Here is a 19832-nt window from a genome sequence, read left to right on the forward strand (position 1 = left end):
GTTTTGCTGGGACAGTAGTTGAGGTCTTTGAGGTAAGGTCCAAGCTGGGTATTGAAACAAGTTCCTTAGGATTGGGTACCAGTACTGGTGGGGCCAGTCCGGGGCAATTAGTATCATCTTTGGTTTCTCGTCTGGCATTTAGGAGGACCTTGGGGAGAAGAGGCAGAGGAGGAAAGGCGTAAACTGAAAGGTTTTTCCAACTGAAGGATAGGGTGTCCACTTTCCATGCTTATCTGTGATAAGTCCTTGTGCAGAATTTTTTCAATTGATAATTTTGAGGAGAGGCAAATATATCTATGTCTGCGCTCCCCCATTTCTCTGTTATCATGCTGAAGACCTGTCGATTTAGTTTTCACTCGTGAGGATCCATAAGTTTCCTGCTTAAATTGCCTGCCAGTGTATTTTGTTTTCCTGGCAGGAATTGAGCCTGAAGATGTATTTGGTAGGTCAAAGCTGTGTCCCACAGTGCCATGGCTAATCTGCAAAGGGGGTATGAGTGTGTGCCCCCTTGCTTGTTTATATACCACGACTGTGGTGTTGTCAGTCTATCAGTAGTTGTCCTGGATGAAGTAAGTCCTTGAAGGCTGTTAAGGCATTTTGAACAGCTAGCATCTCTTTCTGGTTGATATGTAGATGCATTTGTTTTGGGGTCCATATGCCCTGAATGCATCTTCCTGCCATGTGGGCTCCCCAGGCATAATCTGATGCATCTGATGTTAAGGTTTGGCTGGCAGAGGGGAGAGAGTGAAGGCCCGTCCCATGTTTTGGTGACATGCCTTTGCCCACCATAGAAACTCTTGTTGTAGGCAGGGAATGAGAAGAATCAGTTTCCAGACTGTGTGAATGTTGACTCCATAAACTTTTCAGGTACCATTGCAGTTTCCTCATATGCAGTCCTGCATACGGAATCAGTAGAATGCAGGATGCCATGAAGTCCAAAGCCTGCAGAATTTGTCTTGCAGATAACTAGGGTTTTGTTGCCATCAGTTTGAAGTAAGTAGTCAGTTGCCTTTGCTTGTCTGGCGTGAGGTAAGCCATCTGGGCAGTTGTATTCAAGCTTGCACCCAGGAATGTTATCTTTTGAAAGGGTATCAGCTGTGATTTCTTTTCGTTTACTGTGTACCCTAGGCCTGTTAGAAGCCTTTTCACAAACGCCAGATGTCGAAGAAGAATATCCTTGTTCTCTGCTTGAATGAGACAGTCGTCTAAGTAAGGATATATGTGTATACTTCTTTGTCTACAAAATGCAATTACTGGTGCCAGGTACTTTGCAAAGACCCTGGGTGCAGTAGATAAACCAAAGGGCAGTGCAGAGAATTGGTAATGCATTAAGCCTGCCTTGAATCTGAGCCATCTTCTGCATGATTGTCTTATTGGGACATGCAGGTATGCCTCTTTTAGGTCTAATGTCACCAGCCAAGCATTCTTGCCCAGCATGGGCAGAAGCTGCTGTAAAGTCAGCATTTTGAATTTTGGAATGTCCAGTTATGTGTTCAAAATCGACAAATCCAGTATTGGCCACCAGGCCTTGCCCTTTCTGGGTACCAAGAACAGTCGAGTAAAAACCTTGTCCTTTTTCCTGTTCTGGTACTGGCTGAATGGCCCCCATATCCACGAGGGACGTAACCTGTTTTTGTGCCTCTGCCCATTGTTTTTTTTGGCAGATCTGGCCAACCGTTTGCCATTGGCAGAGTGTGGAAATAGAATCTGTATCCCTGTGATACTATGTTTAGTACCCACTTGTCCTGGGTTATTAACTGCCAATTTTGAGCAAAAAGTGCTAACTTTCCCCTTATGGGTGCTGCCAAAAGATAAGTGCTTGGTGTAGGCAGAGGTAAGTCATTGGGATTGTTTTCTGTAGGTTTGCGGCACTGCAGGAGGCCTCTAAGGAGTCAAAACCACATTGCAAAGTATGCTTTCCAACCTGTTCAGCTGCATGCAATAATTCCTGCAATTCTTTATTTTCTTTATTTTTTGCACATTCTGAAATTAATATATATTTCTGTTACAGCAATCCCCTAATATGTTGTTGGTACTTATGCATATGAAATTGACAGTTTAAGGCCCTGACTGCCAAGGTTGCAGATGTATAAACCTTTTTTCCCCCATCTGTCCAGTGCCCTTGAATCTCTGTCAGAGGGGGTAGGATTTTTTGCTGTTGAGGCCTTAACTCCCTTTGGACCCTGTGAAACAGTTTCAGGATCAGCAGCAGGGTTTCTAAATAAAAATTTATGTGAGTTAGGGACCCTGTAATATCTGTCAGGCTTACTGGGAGCCGGAGGTAAGGAGTCAGGGGTCAAGCTTGACTCCAAAAACACATCATCCACAATGTCTAAAACAGGGGGAATGGCTAAAGGCCTGTGCGGAGGGAGAAGGAAATCCCTGTGCCTCTCTTTTGATTCTGAGAAGTCTTGACTCTCCCAGTGAAAATGCTCCCTCAAAGTATGCAAGGTTTCTCCAAATGAATAATCCTCAGGAGGAGATGCAGATGGTATAGACTCCTCTGCATCAGAATCCTCATAAGGAGGTGCAGATAATTCCTGATCAGAAGAGGAATCCGAAGAAATAGAAACCTGCTCTGAAGATTCATAATCAGTGTCTTGCCTAGGCCTCCTATCTGGAGGGGGATGGGTACCCCTGATCAAGGTAATGAGGTCTTCAGCCATTTTGATAATCTGTTTTTAGGCATAGAGACCTGTGCACGTGGCTCATGCGTCGTTTTTTTAGTTTTAGAAGTTGCTTTTGTCTTTGGTTTTGCAGCTGTCGTCGGTTTGATATACAAATCTTGAGGTCTGAATACACCCTCAGAAGCCGGTGCCTGCTCAGCGGCTCCGGACCCATTTGAGGGAGATACATCAGTCGGTCCAATACCTTGAGTATCTTGCAGCATGCCGGACCCTATGTGGGTGTCGGTAGAGGCCTGCGACTCGAAGGTAGCGGGTATCAGGGGCTGCGAAGGCGCCTCACTGAATACTGGCAAACCGGTGACTGGCTTAGGAGAAGCTTTGTCATCTGTTTTGGATCTCAACTGCCTTTCTCTGTCCTTTTCTTTGCGTTTTTTATGTACTCTGGTAGTGGGATTGCTATCCGACGACATTTCTGGGTAGTTAAATCTGTTTCCAAAATACTTTGATGCAAAAATATACCAACGCTTTATAGTGCTTTGGTTAAATCTAGCACACAGCCAGGCACGTTGTGATCAGGGCCTAGGCAAGGAATACAGTATAAATGGAAATCCTTATGAGGTATTTGCTTCCCACAAGTAATACAATTATTAACCTTTTCTGACATCGGTAAGGAGCAAGAAAAAAGTTTCCCCAACAGGGTACTTAGCTTTAGTGAAGACTTCGGTTCTGAAACTTAAATTCGTATATTTCAGTAGTTGGCCGACCGGCACTTGCGAAATGCTTCTGCTTCGGTCACCTCGCGGCAAGAAAGACTAAAGAAAATGGCGTCGGCTGCATGTTCTATACCCCTGACGACCTGACGTCATGGAAGAGAAGACAGCAACCAACGCAGTACCCAAGACTTTGGAATTCAGGCCGACTGAGGGTAACCTGCCAGCAGATTACCCAAATGTAATGACTGCAACAGTGAAACACAAAGAACATCCTGGGGTTTCTGCTGTGTCTGGGTTTGGCTTGAGAAGACCTGGAAGGGGCTGGAAAGGACCAATTCTTAGAGGGTCAGTGCCTACTAAATCTAGAAGACTGCACTTGTAAGAAATCTTTAACAGTTTGCATAGATTTAGCTTTATCTTCCATCATTTTAAGAACTTCCTCAGCCTTGTTGCCAAACAGGTGGTCCTGATTTAAGGATGCATCCAACAATTTAGCTTTAACATGATCAGGCAAAGATTGCTCCTTAAGCCAAGCATGCCTTCTGAGCACAGACCCAGTAACAGCAGCCCTGCAAGAGACCTCTAATGAATCAAATCCACATTGCAAAGTATGTTTCCCAACCTGTTCAGCAGAATGCAGTAAATCTTGAAATTCTTTATTTTCCACACAGTCAGGAATCAACATAATTTTCTGTTTAAGCAATCTAATAACATGTTGCTGATACTTTAACATATGAAACCGGCAGTTTAAAGCCCTAATGGCCAAAGTTGCAAAAGTGTAAACCTTCTTACCCCATCTATCCAGCACCCTGGAGTCTCTATCAGAAGGGGTAGGATTTTTAGCAGTAGAAGCCTTAATGCCCTTGGGTCCCTGTGAAATAGTCTCTGGATCTGCAACAGGATTTTTAAAAAGAACTTGTGTGAATCAGGAACCCTGTAATATCGGTCAGGTTTTCTGGGAGCAGGAGGCAAAGAATCAGGGGCCAAACTACATTCCAAAAAAGCATCATCAACAATGTCTAGTACAGGAGAAATAGCTAAAGGCCTATGCTGAGGCAGGAGTAAGAAATCCCTAAGCCTCTTTTCTGAATCAGAAAAATCCGGGCTTTCCCAGTGGAAATGCTCCCTTAGAGTATGTAAGTTTTCACCAAAAGAAAAATGCTCTGGAGGGGAAGCAGAGGGAATAGAGTCCTCCGCATCAAATTCCTCATAAGTAGATAAGGGCAAATCCAGATCATCAGAAGAATCAGAAAAATCAGAATCCTGGTCTGAAGATTCATAAACAACTTCAGTCCTAGGTCTCTTAGAAGGGAGAGGTTGGCTTCCCCTGATTAGAGTTATAAGATGTTCAGCCATTCTTATAGGTTCATAGGTAGGTACTAGGCTATTGGCCCTAGGGCCTACATAAGCCTAGCCAAACGGTACCCTGGCTTTTGCCACCCAAGAAAATTATTTTCCTGTGCCACTGTCAAGCAGAGCCACAGAAGTGATCCCCGGGGTGAATTTCCAATCTCCCATCCAATCATCAAGATTTTTCTTGAAGAGTGCTAATGAGGAGCTTTGTTTGATATAGATAGGTAGCTTGTTCCTGAGCATGTGGCCTGGGCATCGTTTTTTTAGGCATGGTTCGAGATTTAGGCCTAAATGAAGAAGGAGGCGTCAGTTTAATATGCAAGTACTTAGGCCTGAATACATCCTCAGAAGCCGGTGCCTGCACAGTGGCTCCATACCCATCCAATGTAGAGACATCCGCGGGTTCCATAGATGAAGCATCTCGCGGCATACCGGACCCAAATGGGTCTCAGTAGAGGCCTGCGAATCAGAAGTAGCGGGTATCAGGGGCCGCAAAAGCACCTCACTGAGAAATGGCGACTGGGTTAGGAGAAGTGTCGTCAGCAGTTTTGGATCTCGGCGGCCTGTCTCTGTCTTTATCTTTGCTTTTTTTCAAAATCCCGGTAGTCGGGTGGCTAACGGACGACATTTCTGGGTATGTAAACTGAGAACTGAAATATTTAGAGGAAGAAATATACTGACGACGGATAGTGCACTGATTAAATAAAGCACAAAACCGACAGCAAGGTACGTCGTGGTCAGGACCTAGGCAAGGAATACAGTACAAATGAAAATCTTTATGAGGTATTTGCTTTCCACAAGTAATGCAATTATTAATTTTTACATCGGTAAGGAGCAAGAAAAAGGTTCCCCAACGGGGTACTTAGCTTTAGTTGAAGACTGGTTTTGAAACTCGAAAACGAAAATTTCAGGAGTCGGCCGACTGGCACTTCCGAACTGCTTCTGCTTTGGGCACCGCACGGCAAGAAAGAGTGGGGTAATGGCATCAGCTGCATGTTTTACACCCCTGATGACCGGACTTCATGGAAGAATGTGCATCAACCGATGCAGGACCCAAGACTTTGTTAATCAGGCAGACTGAGGGCCACTGCAAGTAGACAAACCTAATGTAATGATTGCAACAGTGAAACATGAAGAACATCTACATAGTTTCCCTCATGTTTCATATACTTGTTTCACAGAAATGGTGGTTAGGCACACTACTAGATTCTGCAGTACTTAAATGCCTTGTAATTCAACTGCTCATATTATACCATCTTCATTATACGTCTGTTTCTGACTTAAAATGATCCCTTTGAATCAGCTCATTTACAATAAAAAAGATAAAAATAAAAATATAAATGAACAACAGAAAAGATATGGCCATCATGGGGTGCTTCTGATTGATGCAGCCATACTAAAGACCAACAAGACATAAAATAGACAAGATTTACCACAAACACAGTGTACCCTACTGTCTAGTCTCTTTGGAAGGTGTGTATAGTATAGAACAAATCTGGTATTGCAGACAAAAATTAGGTTTCACTGAACTTGTTTACTGTGCTTTATCTCCACTATAGTTTCTTATACACTTTATTTTCAAATACAATTGCTTACCCGGTGCTGTCATCCTGTCCATCCTAGGCACTTCACTGAAGCATACACTGCCTGTAAAAACAAAACAGCAGAGTTAGTATGTCTGTACAACGGAATCCTTGAGATAATCTTCTAAGAGAAATCACTGTATGCCAGACCATTTTCTTGCTGGCAAGAAGCTGATGGCCACAGATTCATTCAAAAGCATTTTGCCAGTCGGGATGACCAAGGTTGTTGCAGTATCTGCATGGATTTAATATGGACAGCTCTACTACTACTAATCAATCTGTGTCGCAGTTTAGCTTTGGAAGGCACTCAAGGTAGAGCAAACCTGGAGATGAAGCTAACACAAGGAGTAAAAGTAGAAGCACTCTTATGGTATCTAATAATTCACGCAGGAATTATGCCAGACAGTAACAGTGAGTTCAATAACGTCTATATTGTTAGACGTTTTATGCACTTTGGTTAATCAGAAATCAAAACAAATTCATCATGAAATCATTTACCTGTCCTTAAACATAGCAACTGGAAATCATTATAAACTAGTTCTAGACAAAGCAATTAATTCCCATAAACATTTGTTACTGTATTAGACTTCCTAGCAAATCAAACCTGCACTTTGTCTAACACTAGAAATAAACAACTAACACACAAAAATATCTGCATCAATATTAGGACTTTCAAAACCTAATTAAAATGAAAGGAAATTTAAAAGAAGGGGATGGTGTGATGGACATGTTGCTGCAAAAGTGAAATTACTATTGTTACGGTAAATTCTCAACACAACTGTGCCAATATTTTTTTCATTTAAATTACTGCTGCAGTACTCCTGACTACAGGAACAATTCATAGAACTTCAACATGTAAGGGAGGTGGCCTGACAGGGATGATTGGATTGTACCATGTCCTGTAGAGTGGCTGTAGAAAATCTTGTTCTAACCTTAGAAGCAGTTCTTATTAGGCAGAAGTAATTTAAAAATCTGTGTACAGATGTCCAGGTGGCCACTTCAATAACAGCTTGCAAGCCAGAAGACCCCTAGTGGCAGCTCCAGGTTGCTTTTCTTGTCAGGGCAAAAACAGTACACCAGTGGGCCCAGATTTGTGCCAAACTGATAGTTAATGATACCACATACACTGAGCCTGAGGACATAACTAATCTGTTGGCCGCTAGGTTCTGGGAAAACTTCACTCCCCTGTCCCTGCCACACGTACCCCATGACTTCCCTACTTACCTGTCCCCTACCTTGTACCTCTAAAGGACAGGTCATAAATACATAAATCTCTAAGGCCAAAAAACACAGCATCTATGGGACCCGATAACACGGGCTCCAACATGAATTACCAACACCGTTGGGTACTCTTTTCAATCATAGTCTATAAACACTGGCTTCATGCCAGCTGAATGGAAAACAGCCACCGTTATTCTCTTCCAAAAAGGTAGTGCTTCCACTGGCCCCGGGAACTTCAGACCTATTAGCCTGACTAGCCTTATCTGCAAGGCCATGAAGTGAATCATCATGGACCTTATCAACAAAGATATAGGTAATCTCCAAACACTTGCTTCTACTCAGTTTGGATTTGTCAAGGGGAGATCATGCTTGTTAAACCTGGTGGACTTTGAGACAGTCATCAAGGCCCTAGACAAAGGGAAATCTGTGCATACAGTATACCTGGACTTAAACCAAGGCATCTGACACTATCCCCCACTCAGACATCATTGACAAACTCACCCAACTAGGCATCAGCCCTTATATCATTAGATGGGTCACTAACTGGCTCACTGATAGAACTCATATTGTCAAAATAGGGGAATCCACCTCCGAACAGCAGACCTGTAACCAGTGGTGTTCCACAGGGATCAGTCCTGGGACCTCTACTGTTTGAAATATATTTCTCTGCAGTACAAGCAAATACTAAAGGTCCGTGGCTGACAAAGTCTGCTGATGACTGTAAACTGGGAGCATTCATAGAATCTCCAAATGATGTCAGCATCCTATAAGAAGGTTTTAAACACATGGCCTTAACCTGAATGCAAAAAATGTATCATCATTCCTTTCGGTAAAAGCGATGTTCCTGCTAACTACCGCATCAATAACAACACCTGAAGTACACACACAGTGGTAAGAGACCTGGGCACATAGGTTGACAGCAACCTTACCTTTGACCACCATGCCTCCAAAGCAGTAAGAATGGCATTCTATGTTGCTCACCTCATAAGTAAGGGGATTGCCTCCAGAAAAAGTTATAATCTCCCTGTACTTTTCCCTCATCAGGCCTATAACTAAGTACAACACTCCTTTTGGTATGTACTTTCCAAGCACCTGCAGTAATTGGAGAAACCACAAAGGTTCTTCACAAGGAAAACTCAAGGTCTTCAACATCTGTCCTATGGGGATCGTCTGAAATCACTGTCACTTTATTCTGTTTCATACAGACTACTAAGAGGTGATCTCTGCCTTGCATACAAGGCAATCTCTGACCCTGCTTTATTGGAAATTTTGCATATCCAAATCAAATACTACAAGGGTCACTTGCTCTAAAGACCTTAACCTGGTATGTGACATTGATAAAACCTGCTGGAAGGACAGATATTACCACACCTTTGGAACAAACTCTCACTTCATGTCGAACAGAGCACCTCATTGGCGCTCTTCAAATGCAATCTGGACGATTGGATGGGCGACCATAAATTCACCTCAGGGGTCCCTCTTGGACAGGGGCAATAGGTGCTGACGTGGAAATAAGGGTAAGAACTTAGCTAGGCTTGTAAGGGGCCTAGGGCTATTCCCCTAGTAACTTCTTCAAATCTTTTATATGGCACTTCTCGAGTTAGGGGCAGCTTGCCCAAGCAGAAGGTGAGTAAAACTTTGAAAACTGGCTAGTGGTCATATCCTAGGCAAGGACATAACCTTTACAGTTCAAGCTACTGCAACAATGATCTAAATTGTGAACATAATATGGTACATTATGGGAACTAAATAAGGAGTTTTACAGCCTGGGAGAGTCTTAATGCCAAGCTACTGATGCCAGTGGCAAACCAGTCCTACAGCTGAAACAGGTGAACTGGCTCATATAAAATCACCAGTGTCCTGTCTGCTATACACTTCGTAAATGTCCTGGGGGCAGCTGTGACACTTAAGGACTGCATCTGAACTAATAATGATTACTCCTACAAATTAAGTACAGGAATATTCTTGACTCCTGTTCTATCTTTAAGTGTTGATAGGAATTATGATGGTCTAACAAAGCACAACCAATCTCTTCTAAACAGATATGGAAGAATTGTTTGCACCACAACCATGGAGACTCTTGTTTACATTATGAACTTATTAAAATCTGAAAGAATTAGAATGGGTGTCAGGCCCAATTTCTTTTCTGTCATCAAAAAAGAATCCTACATAATGACCTTTATCCTCTGTGGCCTGGTGGGACCCCCTGGACTGTTTCCTGTGTAATAAAGGTAAAAACTTCCTGGCCTGCCTGAACCTTCTGACAGCCTAGGATATCTGGCAGGGGCTTCTGTGCCTGTGACAAGTTGCTGAAAGGGATTTTGTCTTGAGAAACTAAGCCCTCCTCAGCTTTACAGTCAGTGATAGGAGCTCTTCTAGATTTACAGAAGCCTCATCTCGGCTGTAAGCCTTCCAAAACTTTTTGGGGAGGGAACCAAGAAAGGTTCAAAGAAGAGGCAGAGCACTTGTCAGCAGCTTAACAGCTGGAAAGTTCAGGGTGTGTTTTAAGGAGACCTTTCTGAAAAGTCTAACCTGAAATGGAAAAGGTCTGGCAGCAGCGAGCCTTGCACCAAAAGCAGCGCCACCAATGACAGGCTTTACACTTGCTACAGTGCTACTCTACATACTACCAACCTAGCCTCTGAAGTCATATGCAAATGGTTAGTTGAAGCCTGAGTGGGGTGAGATGGAACCAGCCAATGCTAGAGGGGGGATGAAGTCACAGAGGAAAAAACAACATGTCTGTCTGATGTTTAAGCAAGCATGAAGTATATGCAAATGGTTAAAGAAACAGTGCCAACTGCTGAGCTATCAACACCAAATACTGAGCTGGCAGGGTATTGTCTCTGCATACATTAGACAAGGAGATGGATAATGACAAATGAATCTGACACCAAAGGAAGTGCTCACGGTGCTGGCAGCTTTAACGCTGGTGAGAAAACACTGAAAAATGAAAGGCAGACTATAGGAATTTGTCAAGAAAGAATAACTGCCAACATAAACATCAACACTCCATTAAGCAGAGAGATTTAGATGCCGGCCTCTCATTGTGAACGTTACATGTGGCTTTTATGTTAAACTCTAGTGGGGGGGTGAAAGGGCCTAGGGTGGGGAGTTGTGTCTTCAATTTATTGGGATTGAGGGGGTTAAGGACAAAAATTCTCTCAGAATAATGATCTACAAAGCCTAATTCAGATGCTGAAAAATGAAAGGCAGATTATAGGAATTTGTCAAGAAAGAATAACTGCCAGCATCAACATCAACACTCCATTATGCAGAGAGATTTAGATGCCGGCCTCTCATTGTGAACGTTACATGTGGCTTTTATGTTAATCTCTAGTGGGGGGGGGGGGGTGAAAGGGCCTAGGGTGGGGAGTTGTGTCTTCAATTTACTGGGATTGATGGGGTTAAGGACAAAAATTCTCTCAGAATAATGATCTACAAAGCCTAATTCAGATGCTGGAAATTCTCTGTATCTTGTAAGTCTAGTATTGGGAAAGAGAAATTCATTGCCAAAATCCAAGAAGGCTGTCCTAGGGCTGGACTATCACCTGATCCTGATGCTGAATCTTCCCATGGATAAGACTGCACTGGGAGTTTCTTCACCAAAGTCTTCAACTGATGTATGATACTCTCAAGTCTTAGGAGAAAGCAAATGTCTAGAGGGACTTGCTTTTGCTTCAAAATGTATCTGAATCTAGGGAACCAGACTGAATTGCCAAAGTTGTCTTCGTCAAATGGGTGTAAAGTTCATAGGTGTATACTAGGCTAATGGCCCTGGAGCCTTTACAAGCCTAGCCAATAGGATTACCCTGGCATCATGCCACTCGACCTTAGTTCCCAGTGCATCTGTCGAGTAAAGCCACTGGAGTGATCCCTGGGGTGAATTTTCTATTTCCCATCCACTCATCAAGATTTCTCTTGAAGAGGGCCAGTGAGGTGCTCTGCTTGACATGTATGGGAAATCTATTCCATAGCATGGGCAGTCTCTGGGTTATGAACCTGTCCCTCCAGAATGTTCTGTTCATCGTGGTAATGAGGTTGAGGTCTCTGGAGCGTGTGGTGCGGAGGGATTGGGATTTCTTCAGATGTAGCATTTCTAACAGAACTGGGTCAGATATGGCTTTGTAAGTCAAGCAGAGAATGCCTCTAAGTAGACGATATGAGACAGAGAATAGTTGGGAGTTTTTTATGTCTGTCCATACAGGACAAATGTTTAAGGCCTAGAATCTTTTTGTGAGGTACTATTGTGGCCTCTCCAGTTTTTGCAGGTGTTTAGTGAGGTACATGCCAAATGGGGCATTGTACTCAGAGACTGGCCTAATGAGGGAAGAGTAGAGGGAGACAATGACATCTTTCTTCCTTGATGCAAAACCCTTGGTAATGAGATGTGCCACATAGAAGGACTTTCTGGCCACAGAGGCAATGTGGTGGTCAAAAGAGAGGTTGCTGTCAACCTGCGTTCTCAGATCTCTTGTAGTGCCTTCTGTGTTCAGTGGATTATCAATCGATGTGGTAATTCATGGAAACTGGGTTATTCCCAAAGGGGATGAAGACACATTTTTTTGGCATTGAGCTTAAGGCCATGGTTCTGACACCAGTCGCTGGTCTCAGTGAGGCCTTTCTGTAGGATGTCAACATCACTTGGGGAATTAATAATAGCTCCCAAATTGCAATCGCCTGCAGACTTTGTCAGCCAGAGTCCCTTCATGCTGACCTGGACTTTACAGAAGTAGACACTAAACAGGAGAGAACCCAGGACCGAACACTGTGGGACTCCACTCGTGACCGGTCCCAGTCTGACTTGGGAGTCAGCTACTTTCACACTGTGGGTTCTACCTGTGAGCCAGTTTGCAATCCACCTAGTGATATCGGGGTTGATGCCTAGCTTAGTAAGTTTTTCTATGATTTCTGAGTGGGGAATGGCATCAAAGGCCTTGGCCAGATCAAGGTAGGCTGTATGAACCACCCTGCCTTCATCCACAGCTCTGGTGACTGCCTCAAAGATGACCAAGTGGAGTAGGCATGATCTACCCTTCACAAAACCAAGCTGTGTGGGATCCAGAGTTTGGAGATTCCCTACATCCTTGTTTATTAGGTCCATGATGGATGCATTCCGTAGCTCGTCATATCAGACTCGTCAGGCTAATGAGGCGATAGTTCCCAGGGTCTGTAATCGGTCCTCCTTTGTGGAGAGGGATGACTGTAGCAGTGCATCATTCAGTAGGGACAAAGCCTGAGGTGAGGCTGTGATTGAACAGGGTACACAGGCAAGGTGCCAGTTCACTCTGTAGTTCATTGGACTTGGACAGTGCTGTTTTAGCCTGTGCAGCAGTAATACTGGGTGCCTGGCAATCTACTGGTATTGTGACAGGTCCCTGGGGGGGGCGGGGGGGGGTCAAGTTGGCACTGAATCTGTCAGCCAGTATATTGGCAATATCTGTTGGCTCGGTATAGGAATTACCATTGTGCAGTAGCCTAGAGCAAATCTGGGTATTGCTGTGGAGATTCTTTACATAACTATAGAAGGCCTTGTGGTTGTCTTTAGTATCTGTTGCAATTCTGTTTTCATAGCTAGCTTTAGAGGATTTGATGAGGGATGTCAACGTTTTGCTGAGGCTGACAAGGGAGTTTTTCCAGTCTTGGGACTTCGCCTTATTCCGCATCAGTTTCCTACTTCTGTTGCAGAGTTTATGGCAGGGAACCACCAGATTTGGCTTCCTTTTTTTGTAGGAGAGCATCTTGGTTATATTGGGTATGGCGAGATCCATGCAAAGTTTCTCTTTCCTTTGGCAGAACAAGGCTCTGTTAAATCCTCTGCAAATGATACAAGTAGTGTATTCCCAGAGACAAACCACACAGTTAGGACAGCCATCTGCAGACATGATTGTATACCCACAGATACACTCCTGAAACAGGAAGGAGGATAGGCTCATGGTTTATACATCAACTCCAAGAAACTGGGAAAACAAGTAAAATAAATCCAGGGAACCTGGACAGCAAAACTCAAAAGGTATTACCACACACTAAAAAGCAATGACAGCAGACACAAAGAACTACACTTGAAAAACTAAATAAATAAATAAACAAAGTAAAAAAGTAAACTACCACTCTCTAGCATCCAAACATGACCAAGCAGAAAGATTAGTTGTGTAAGAACTTATCATAATGCTAGATGTCTTTTCTTTCTCTGTTGCAGTATTCATACATGACGAAGTTGCCTATTAAGGCAACAACTGGACTTCGACCAGTATATCAAAGTCTTTTACAACCTTAGGGTGCGCAATACATCTGACGTAGGCCACTATCAGACGTTGGCCATAAAAGAGACGTACTTGCACACCATCCCCAGAACTGAAGCCCCAGGCAGACAGACAGTCTAAGTGAAAGAGGATCAATGCATCCAAGAATGCCAGGAAGTGGGGGAAGGAGGGAGGACAGAATAATGCAACAGATAACAGAAGGACATCTACTGTTATGGTAAGTTCCTACACAACTAATCTATGTCCTTCCATTCATCTGTTGCAGTGTTCTTACATGAGGGAGAATACAAAAGCTCATGCAGAAAGGAGGGAGGAGGAAGTGGCAGAGGAACTCTCCAGGAAGCCATGGAAAATGGCCATGGCAAACCCTGCCTTGGATTTGGAGATGGAATCCAGTGTTTAGTGAACGTGTGGACAAATGTCCAAGTAGCTGCTTCTAAGATAGAGTTGGTGTCTAGCCCTTTGAGGAATGCCCCCGAGGAAGATACTGCCCTTGTAGAGTGAGCTTTAACTGAGCCTGGAAGAGCTTTACCATGCTGGGTATAAGCAAAAGGCTATTGATTTGGATATCCAGTTGAGATGGTCTGTTTGGACAAAGGCAATCCCAGAGCCCTATGGTGAAATGGGTCTATATCACAAAGTCGAACTAAAAAAAGCTAGATCGCTGTAATATCGAACCCTAAAGTCCGAAACCCAACAAAACCAAAAACACAGAACAGCAATTTTTTTCCCCAGGGGAAAAAAAAAATCGCTGTTCATTGAAAAAAAAAAAAAAAAATTAACCTTAAACTTAAACTAAAGTGGGGGGCTGTGCCCCCCCACCCCCTACTTAAATATACCAACTCCAAGACTGCACCACAGTGGAGGAAATAGCAAAACCCCAAAAACGGCCCACTGATTTTTTTTTTTCCTTGGGGGGAAAAAGTCGATGTGCTATGGCTTCGCTATTTTCAACTTTCGGACTTTAGGGTTCGATATTGCAATGTTCAAACTTGTTTTAGTTCAACATTGTAATATAGACCTGGTGAAATAACACAAACAGTCTAATTTTCTAAAGGATTTGGTCTTGTGCAGGTAAAACCTGAGTTGTCTGTGTATGTCAGGAGTTGTGTAGGATCCTCTCACTATTGTTCTGGGGAGAGGAAAAAAAGGTGGGCAGATGAATAGCTTGATTTAAGGACAATTCATTAACTACCTTTGGCATGAAGAAGGGGTTGGTATGAGGGGAAACCCTGTCCTTGTGGAATGAAAGGAAAAGAGGAGAGGTCATAAGGGCTTGTAATTCTGATACCTGCCTGGCAGAGGTAATAGCCACCAGGAGGACAGTTTTCCAAGTACAGTGTTTGAGGGAACTAGAAAAAACTGTCTCAAAAGGTGCCTCAGTCAGCTTCTCTAGCACAAGGTTTAGGTCCCAGGGTGGAGCGACACATCTCCTGGGAGGTCTAATGTAGAGAACTCCTTTAAGGAACTGTTTGGCCTCAAATCTGGAGGCTAAGGGTGGTGGAAGTGGCAAACAAGCAGAGATAGCTGACAGATGTGCTTTTAAGGAGCAATAAGCTAAGCCTGCCCTACATTTACTCTATTATACAGTTGTTATAATAGTCCAAGATGAACAAACAATGCTGAAATGATGGTTATTTGTAGTTAGAAGTGACTTACAACAATGTAGGCAATACACTACTTGGATCATATTTTTTTTTCATACATAAATTTTAATGTACAACATGCATTTTACTGAAAACACAATTAACTAAATCGCATTTGATGGAAAAGTGTGCAAACCTATAGAAAAATCACTGCTGATCAGGTCTGGATTAGAGGAATTACAATGCAAATTAGTGCTGATCAATACTTCTACTTTCCTTTTCATACAGATAAGACAGAACCAAAGGGGGATCTGCAGTAACCGGGTCATGGTTTCTGGTGAGACACTAAAGTGAAAATCTCTTCCATTTGGAGAGGTAAGACTTTCTGGTATTAGATATCCTGGTCTTCTGCAGGAATTGTAGAACGTCCTCAGAATAAAGGTGTCTGAAAGAAATCAGGACTCTTATCACCCACAGGGTCAGTTGGAGGGTCTCTGGGTGGATGAGTGAGCCCTTGTTTTGTGTGAGTAGGTCCACTCTGCAAGGCAACTTGTGGTGACTGCCCTTGGCTAGATGGAAGGAGAAGGGGGAACTAGTATTGTCTTGGCCAATAGGGAGTCACCAGCAAGATTCTTGGCTGGTCATGCTGAATTTTCAGCAGCACATTCAGAATGAGTACAAGAGGGGCGAAATGCATAAAGGAATTTTGCCTTCCAAGAGATTGATAAGGTGTCCACTTTCCATGCCTGAGGATGAGGTTCTCTGGCACAAAACTTTGGAAGTTGTTTGTTCAGGGGGAGGAAAAGAAATCTATTTGTGGAATACCTCATTGGTGGACAATGTCCAGGAACACATCCCTGTGAAACATCCATTTGTGGGCCTGCATTCTAGATCTGCTAGAGTGTCTGCCACAGTATTCTAACTGGAAGGGATATAAACCACCTGAAGAGATTTGTAGTAGGAGGGCTAGATCTCAGGCCTGTAAGGCTAGTCTGCAAAGGAGGTAGGATCTTGTCTACCCCCACCCCGTTTGTTGGTATACCACAAGCCATATTGTCTGTGTGGCTGTGAAGCCTTCTTGGTCTCAGAAGGGAATGGAAAGACTGAAGAGCAAGAATTAATACCTTTATTTCCCTTACATTTATGTGGTTTCTCAGAGATGATGTCCACTAGCCGTAGAATGTGTGATGGTCTAGGCCTGCTCCCCAGATTACATCTGTATACAGTACTTGAGTTGGGTCAGTGGGTGAATGGGGAGACCTGGATTTATGGACAGATGTGTTATCCACCACTGGAGCTTGTTCATTAAGTAGAGTATCTGGAATTCTAGAGGGTGGGCATGCTGAGACAACACTGACTTCAGAAACTATTGTAATTTCCTCATAAGTAGCCTCGCTAGAGGAAGCATAGGGATGGCAGAGGCCCTCATCCCCAAGATTTGCAGAAACTGTCTTGCAGACAGGAGACTGAAGGGGAGAATTTCTGAGAAAATGGTAGAAATCTCCTGGGCCTTGGTGGGTAGAAGAGATACCACCATCTCCCTTGTTTAAAACCTGCATCCCATAAAAACATGGTCTTGGGATGGGACAAGGGAAGATTTTTTTAAGTTTATAGTGAATCCCAGGATTTGTAAGACGGCTATTGTTGACTGGAGGTCTCTGGTTAATTCCTACTGTGGTTTGGCATGATTCAAAAGATTGTCTAGGTAGGGGAAGATTTGTTTGCTGTGGGGTCTGCAAAAGGTGACCAATGATACCAGGCATTTGGTGAAGACTCTTGGGGCAGTGGAAAGTCCAAAAGGCAAGGCAAAGAACTGAAAATGCAAGTATCCCACAGGGAAGCGTAGGAATTTCCTGTATCTTGGGTGTATGGGGATATGGAGGTAAGCATCCTTGATGTCTACGGATGCTAAGAATACCTGAGGGAGGATGAGAGGGAAGAGAGTTTGGAAGATAAGCATTTTGAAGGAGGGAACTATAAGAAACTTGTTGAGATAGGAGAGGTCTAGGATGGGTCTCTGGAGGACCTTCCTTCCTGGGAACTAGGAACAGGCATGAATAAAAATCTTTTCCCCTCTAGCTCAAAGGGGGCGTCCATTAGTTTTGATTTAATGTCCTCAGGGAGGGGGCAAAAGCCTTACCCAGGCAAATCTTCTTAGTGTAGAGGAAGATGCTGCAGCTTGTGAGGTGGCCTCTACAGCATTGTAACTGCATTTAATTGAATGCCTGGCTACCTAAGAGGAAGTAGCAATAAGGGAGGATGCCAAGGCTTTGTGCTCAGAGTTTGGCATGTCTGACACTAGCTTGGAAATCTGAGATAGGAGGTACCACATTATACTTGGTCATATGGGTCTGGTAGTTTAATGCTCTGAATTCAAAGGTGGCTGAGGTATAAATTTTCTTACCCAGTCTTTCCAACTGACTATCCTTGTCTGAGGGGAGGAGGGAAGTAGAAGGTAGTGACCTAAAAGCCTTATCAGAGGCTACTGAGATCACAGAGGGGTCTGGCACAGAGGCATTGAAAAGGAAACTGCAGTCGGTAGGTACTTTGCAGTACCTATGGCTTTTTTGGAGCTGGAGGCTGAGAGGCAGGGTGAGTGGAAGTGGATGGAAAAGCCTCTAAAAAGGCTGGAATGCCAGGAGGAATGGCAGAAGGACAGGGGGAACAATACATGTGGGAGATCATAATAACGTTTTTGGATCTCAGACATCTCTGTACTATCCCACCTGAAATTATCTCGCATCCCAGAAATGGACTCCCCAAAGGAAATTTCCTCCATGAGATTCTGTTCCATTTGAATTTTTTTCAGGGGAAGAGTAGTCTAAGGGTGAGGGGATATGGGATGAATAATCCACAGAATCACTCTCTTCAGATGAAGAAGTCTTCCTCAAAGGTAGCTTGAGGCCTAAATCTCATCTGAGGGGAGATAGTCCAGGCAGGCAGGAGGGGAAGTTGGTCAACCTGAGGGAGGCTTTAGCATCATGTAGGCCTTAAAAAAAGCCTTGTGTGAAAGTCTGCCATTCCTTCTGTGGGCCTGAAGGTGGAGAGATATGTTTAGTTTTTTGTTTCTTCTTTGCAGGGGTATCCATGAGATGCAAAGGAGGAGGGCCAGATGTAGGCCTACCTTCGACCAAGTCCGAGTCAATGTCCATGCGAACCACAATCTGGGCAATTCCTCTGGGGCCTTTGGACACGATAAGCCTGGGTTCCCCCTGGACATCGGGAGTCGATGACTGTGTTGCCTCTTTGGACGTGCATACGCCCGGTACCAAGGCGGCCTCGGCCTGTGGATCTGGTTCCAAGATGGAGTGTGTCTCCGTGCTCTCGTGTGCTTCGGGAGAGCTGTCCATATAGACAGGCACAGCTTCGGGTCTTGTTTTTTTGGCCTTACACTTGACATGCTCTGTTGTCAGGTCCGAGGAACTTTCCATCTCGCTCTTAGCTAAAAGCTTAAGGAGCTGATTTTCTAAGCAAACAGAAGGGTTTTAGGCACAAAAGACTGACGGATGGAGCAGTTTTTATGGTCGTACTGGGGCCCGAGACAGAAGAGGCATTGGGAATGACTATACTTATGTGGAATCTGTCAACAGTCACACTTTCCTTTCCTGGATGACATTAACCTCAATCAAAAATAATACAGCAGTAAAACACAGAAAAGGTTCCCCAATGGAGCACTTATCTTTATAGAAGTAAGCGATTCCAGCAGCAGAGTGGTGGTAAAAGTTCTGAGGATAATGCGTGCGTATGTCTCATTTATGACCGACGTCTGACAGTGGCCTATGTCAGATGCACTGAGCACCCGAAGGTAGTAAAAGACTTGGATATACTGGGCGACGTCAATAAGATTGGTTTTAAATGTCAAATTGTTCTTGAAAATCAAAATGTAGGTGAAATGGTACTTTTAGGCCTACTGAATGTATTTCGTACAGTTTAACACAACTTCCTACATCTAAGACTCAATAAATTAGGCTGGACTGAAGCCCTATACATTACCACATGGTTTAATAATGGGATTTTATAAATGCATGCAGGCTCCCATTCCCACATAGCTAATCCAACATAAGGATAACTAGATATTGGTATGAACACCACCTCTTCAATTAAGCAGCCCCAAGATGACTTACAACATTTCTTTATAAAAATGAAAGAATGGCTATAAAAATGAAAGAAAGCCTAGAGAAAAATTAAACTACTTTTAAATCCCAATAAAACTTATAACCACAATTTAACAACAAAAAAAGTACAGTTGTGTACAGTTACCATAAATGTAGATGTTCGAGTGTAGTCACTGCTGCAGTCATCACATTTGGGTAATCTGCTGGCAGGTTGCCCTCAGTCCGCCTGAATAAGAAAGTCTTGGGTCCTGCGTCGGTTGCAGTCTCCTCTTCCATGACGTCAGGGGCATAAAACATGCAGCTGACGCCATTTTAATCAGTCTTTCTTGCCGCGCGGAGCCCAAAGCAGAAGCAGTTCACAAGTGCCGGTC

At 43.7% G+C, this 19832-nt stretch overlaps 1 protein-coding gene across 1 annotated transcript in view; it reads right to left on the reverse strand.

Annotated features, from left to right (window-relative positions):
• Positions 1-19832, reverse strand: part of ZBTB33 (zinc finger and BTB domain containing 33) — a 452392-nt gene that overhangs the window by 105272 nt on the left and 327288 nt on the right. The window contains exon 2 of the mRNA XM_044057352.1: positions 6290-6340. Coding sequence (XP_043913287.1) covers positions 6290-6311 — 22 coding nt within the window. The 5' untranslated portion in view covers positions 6312-6340. The remainder of the gene's footprint in view (positions 1-6289; positions 6341-19832) is intronic.

This window comes from Protopterus annectens, chromosome 15.part0, assembly GCF_019279795.1.
Source record: "Protopterus annectens isolate FY-2018-M chromosome 15.part0, PAN1.0, whole genome shotgun sequence".
NCBI classification, from domain to species: Eukaryota; Metazoa; Chordata; order Ceratodontiformes; family Protopteridae; genus Protopterus; species Protopterus annectens.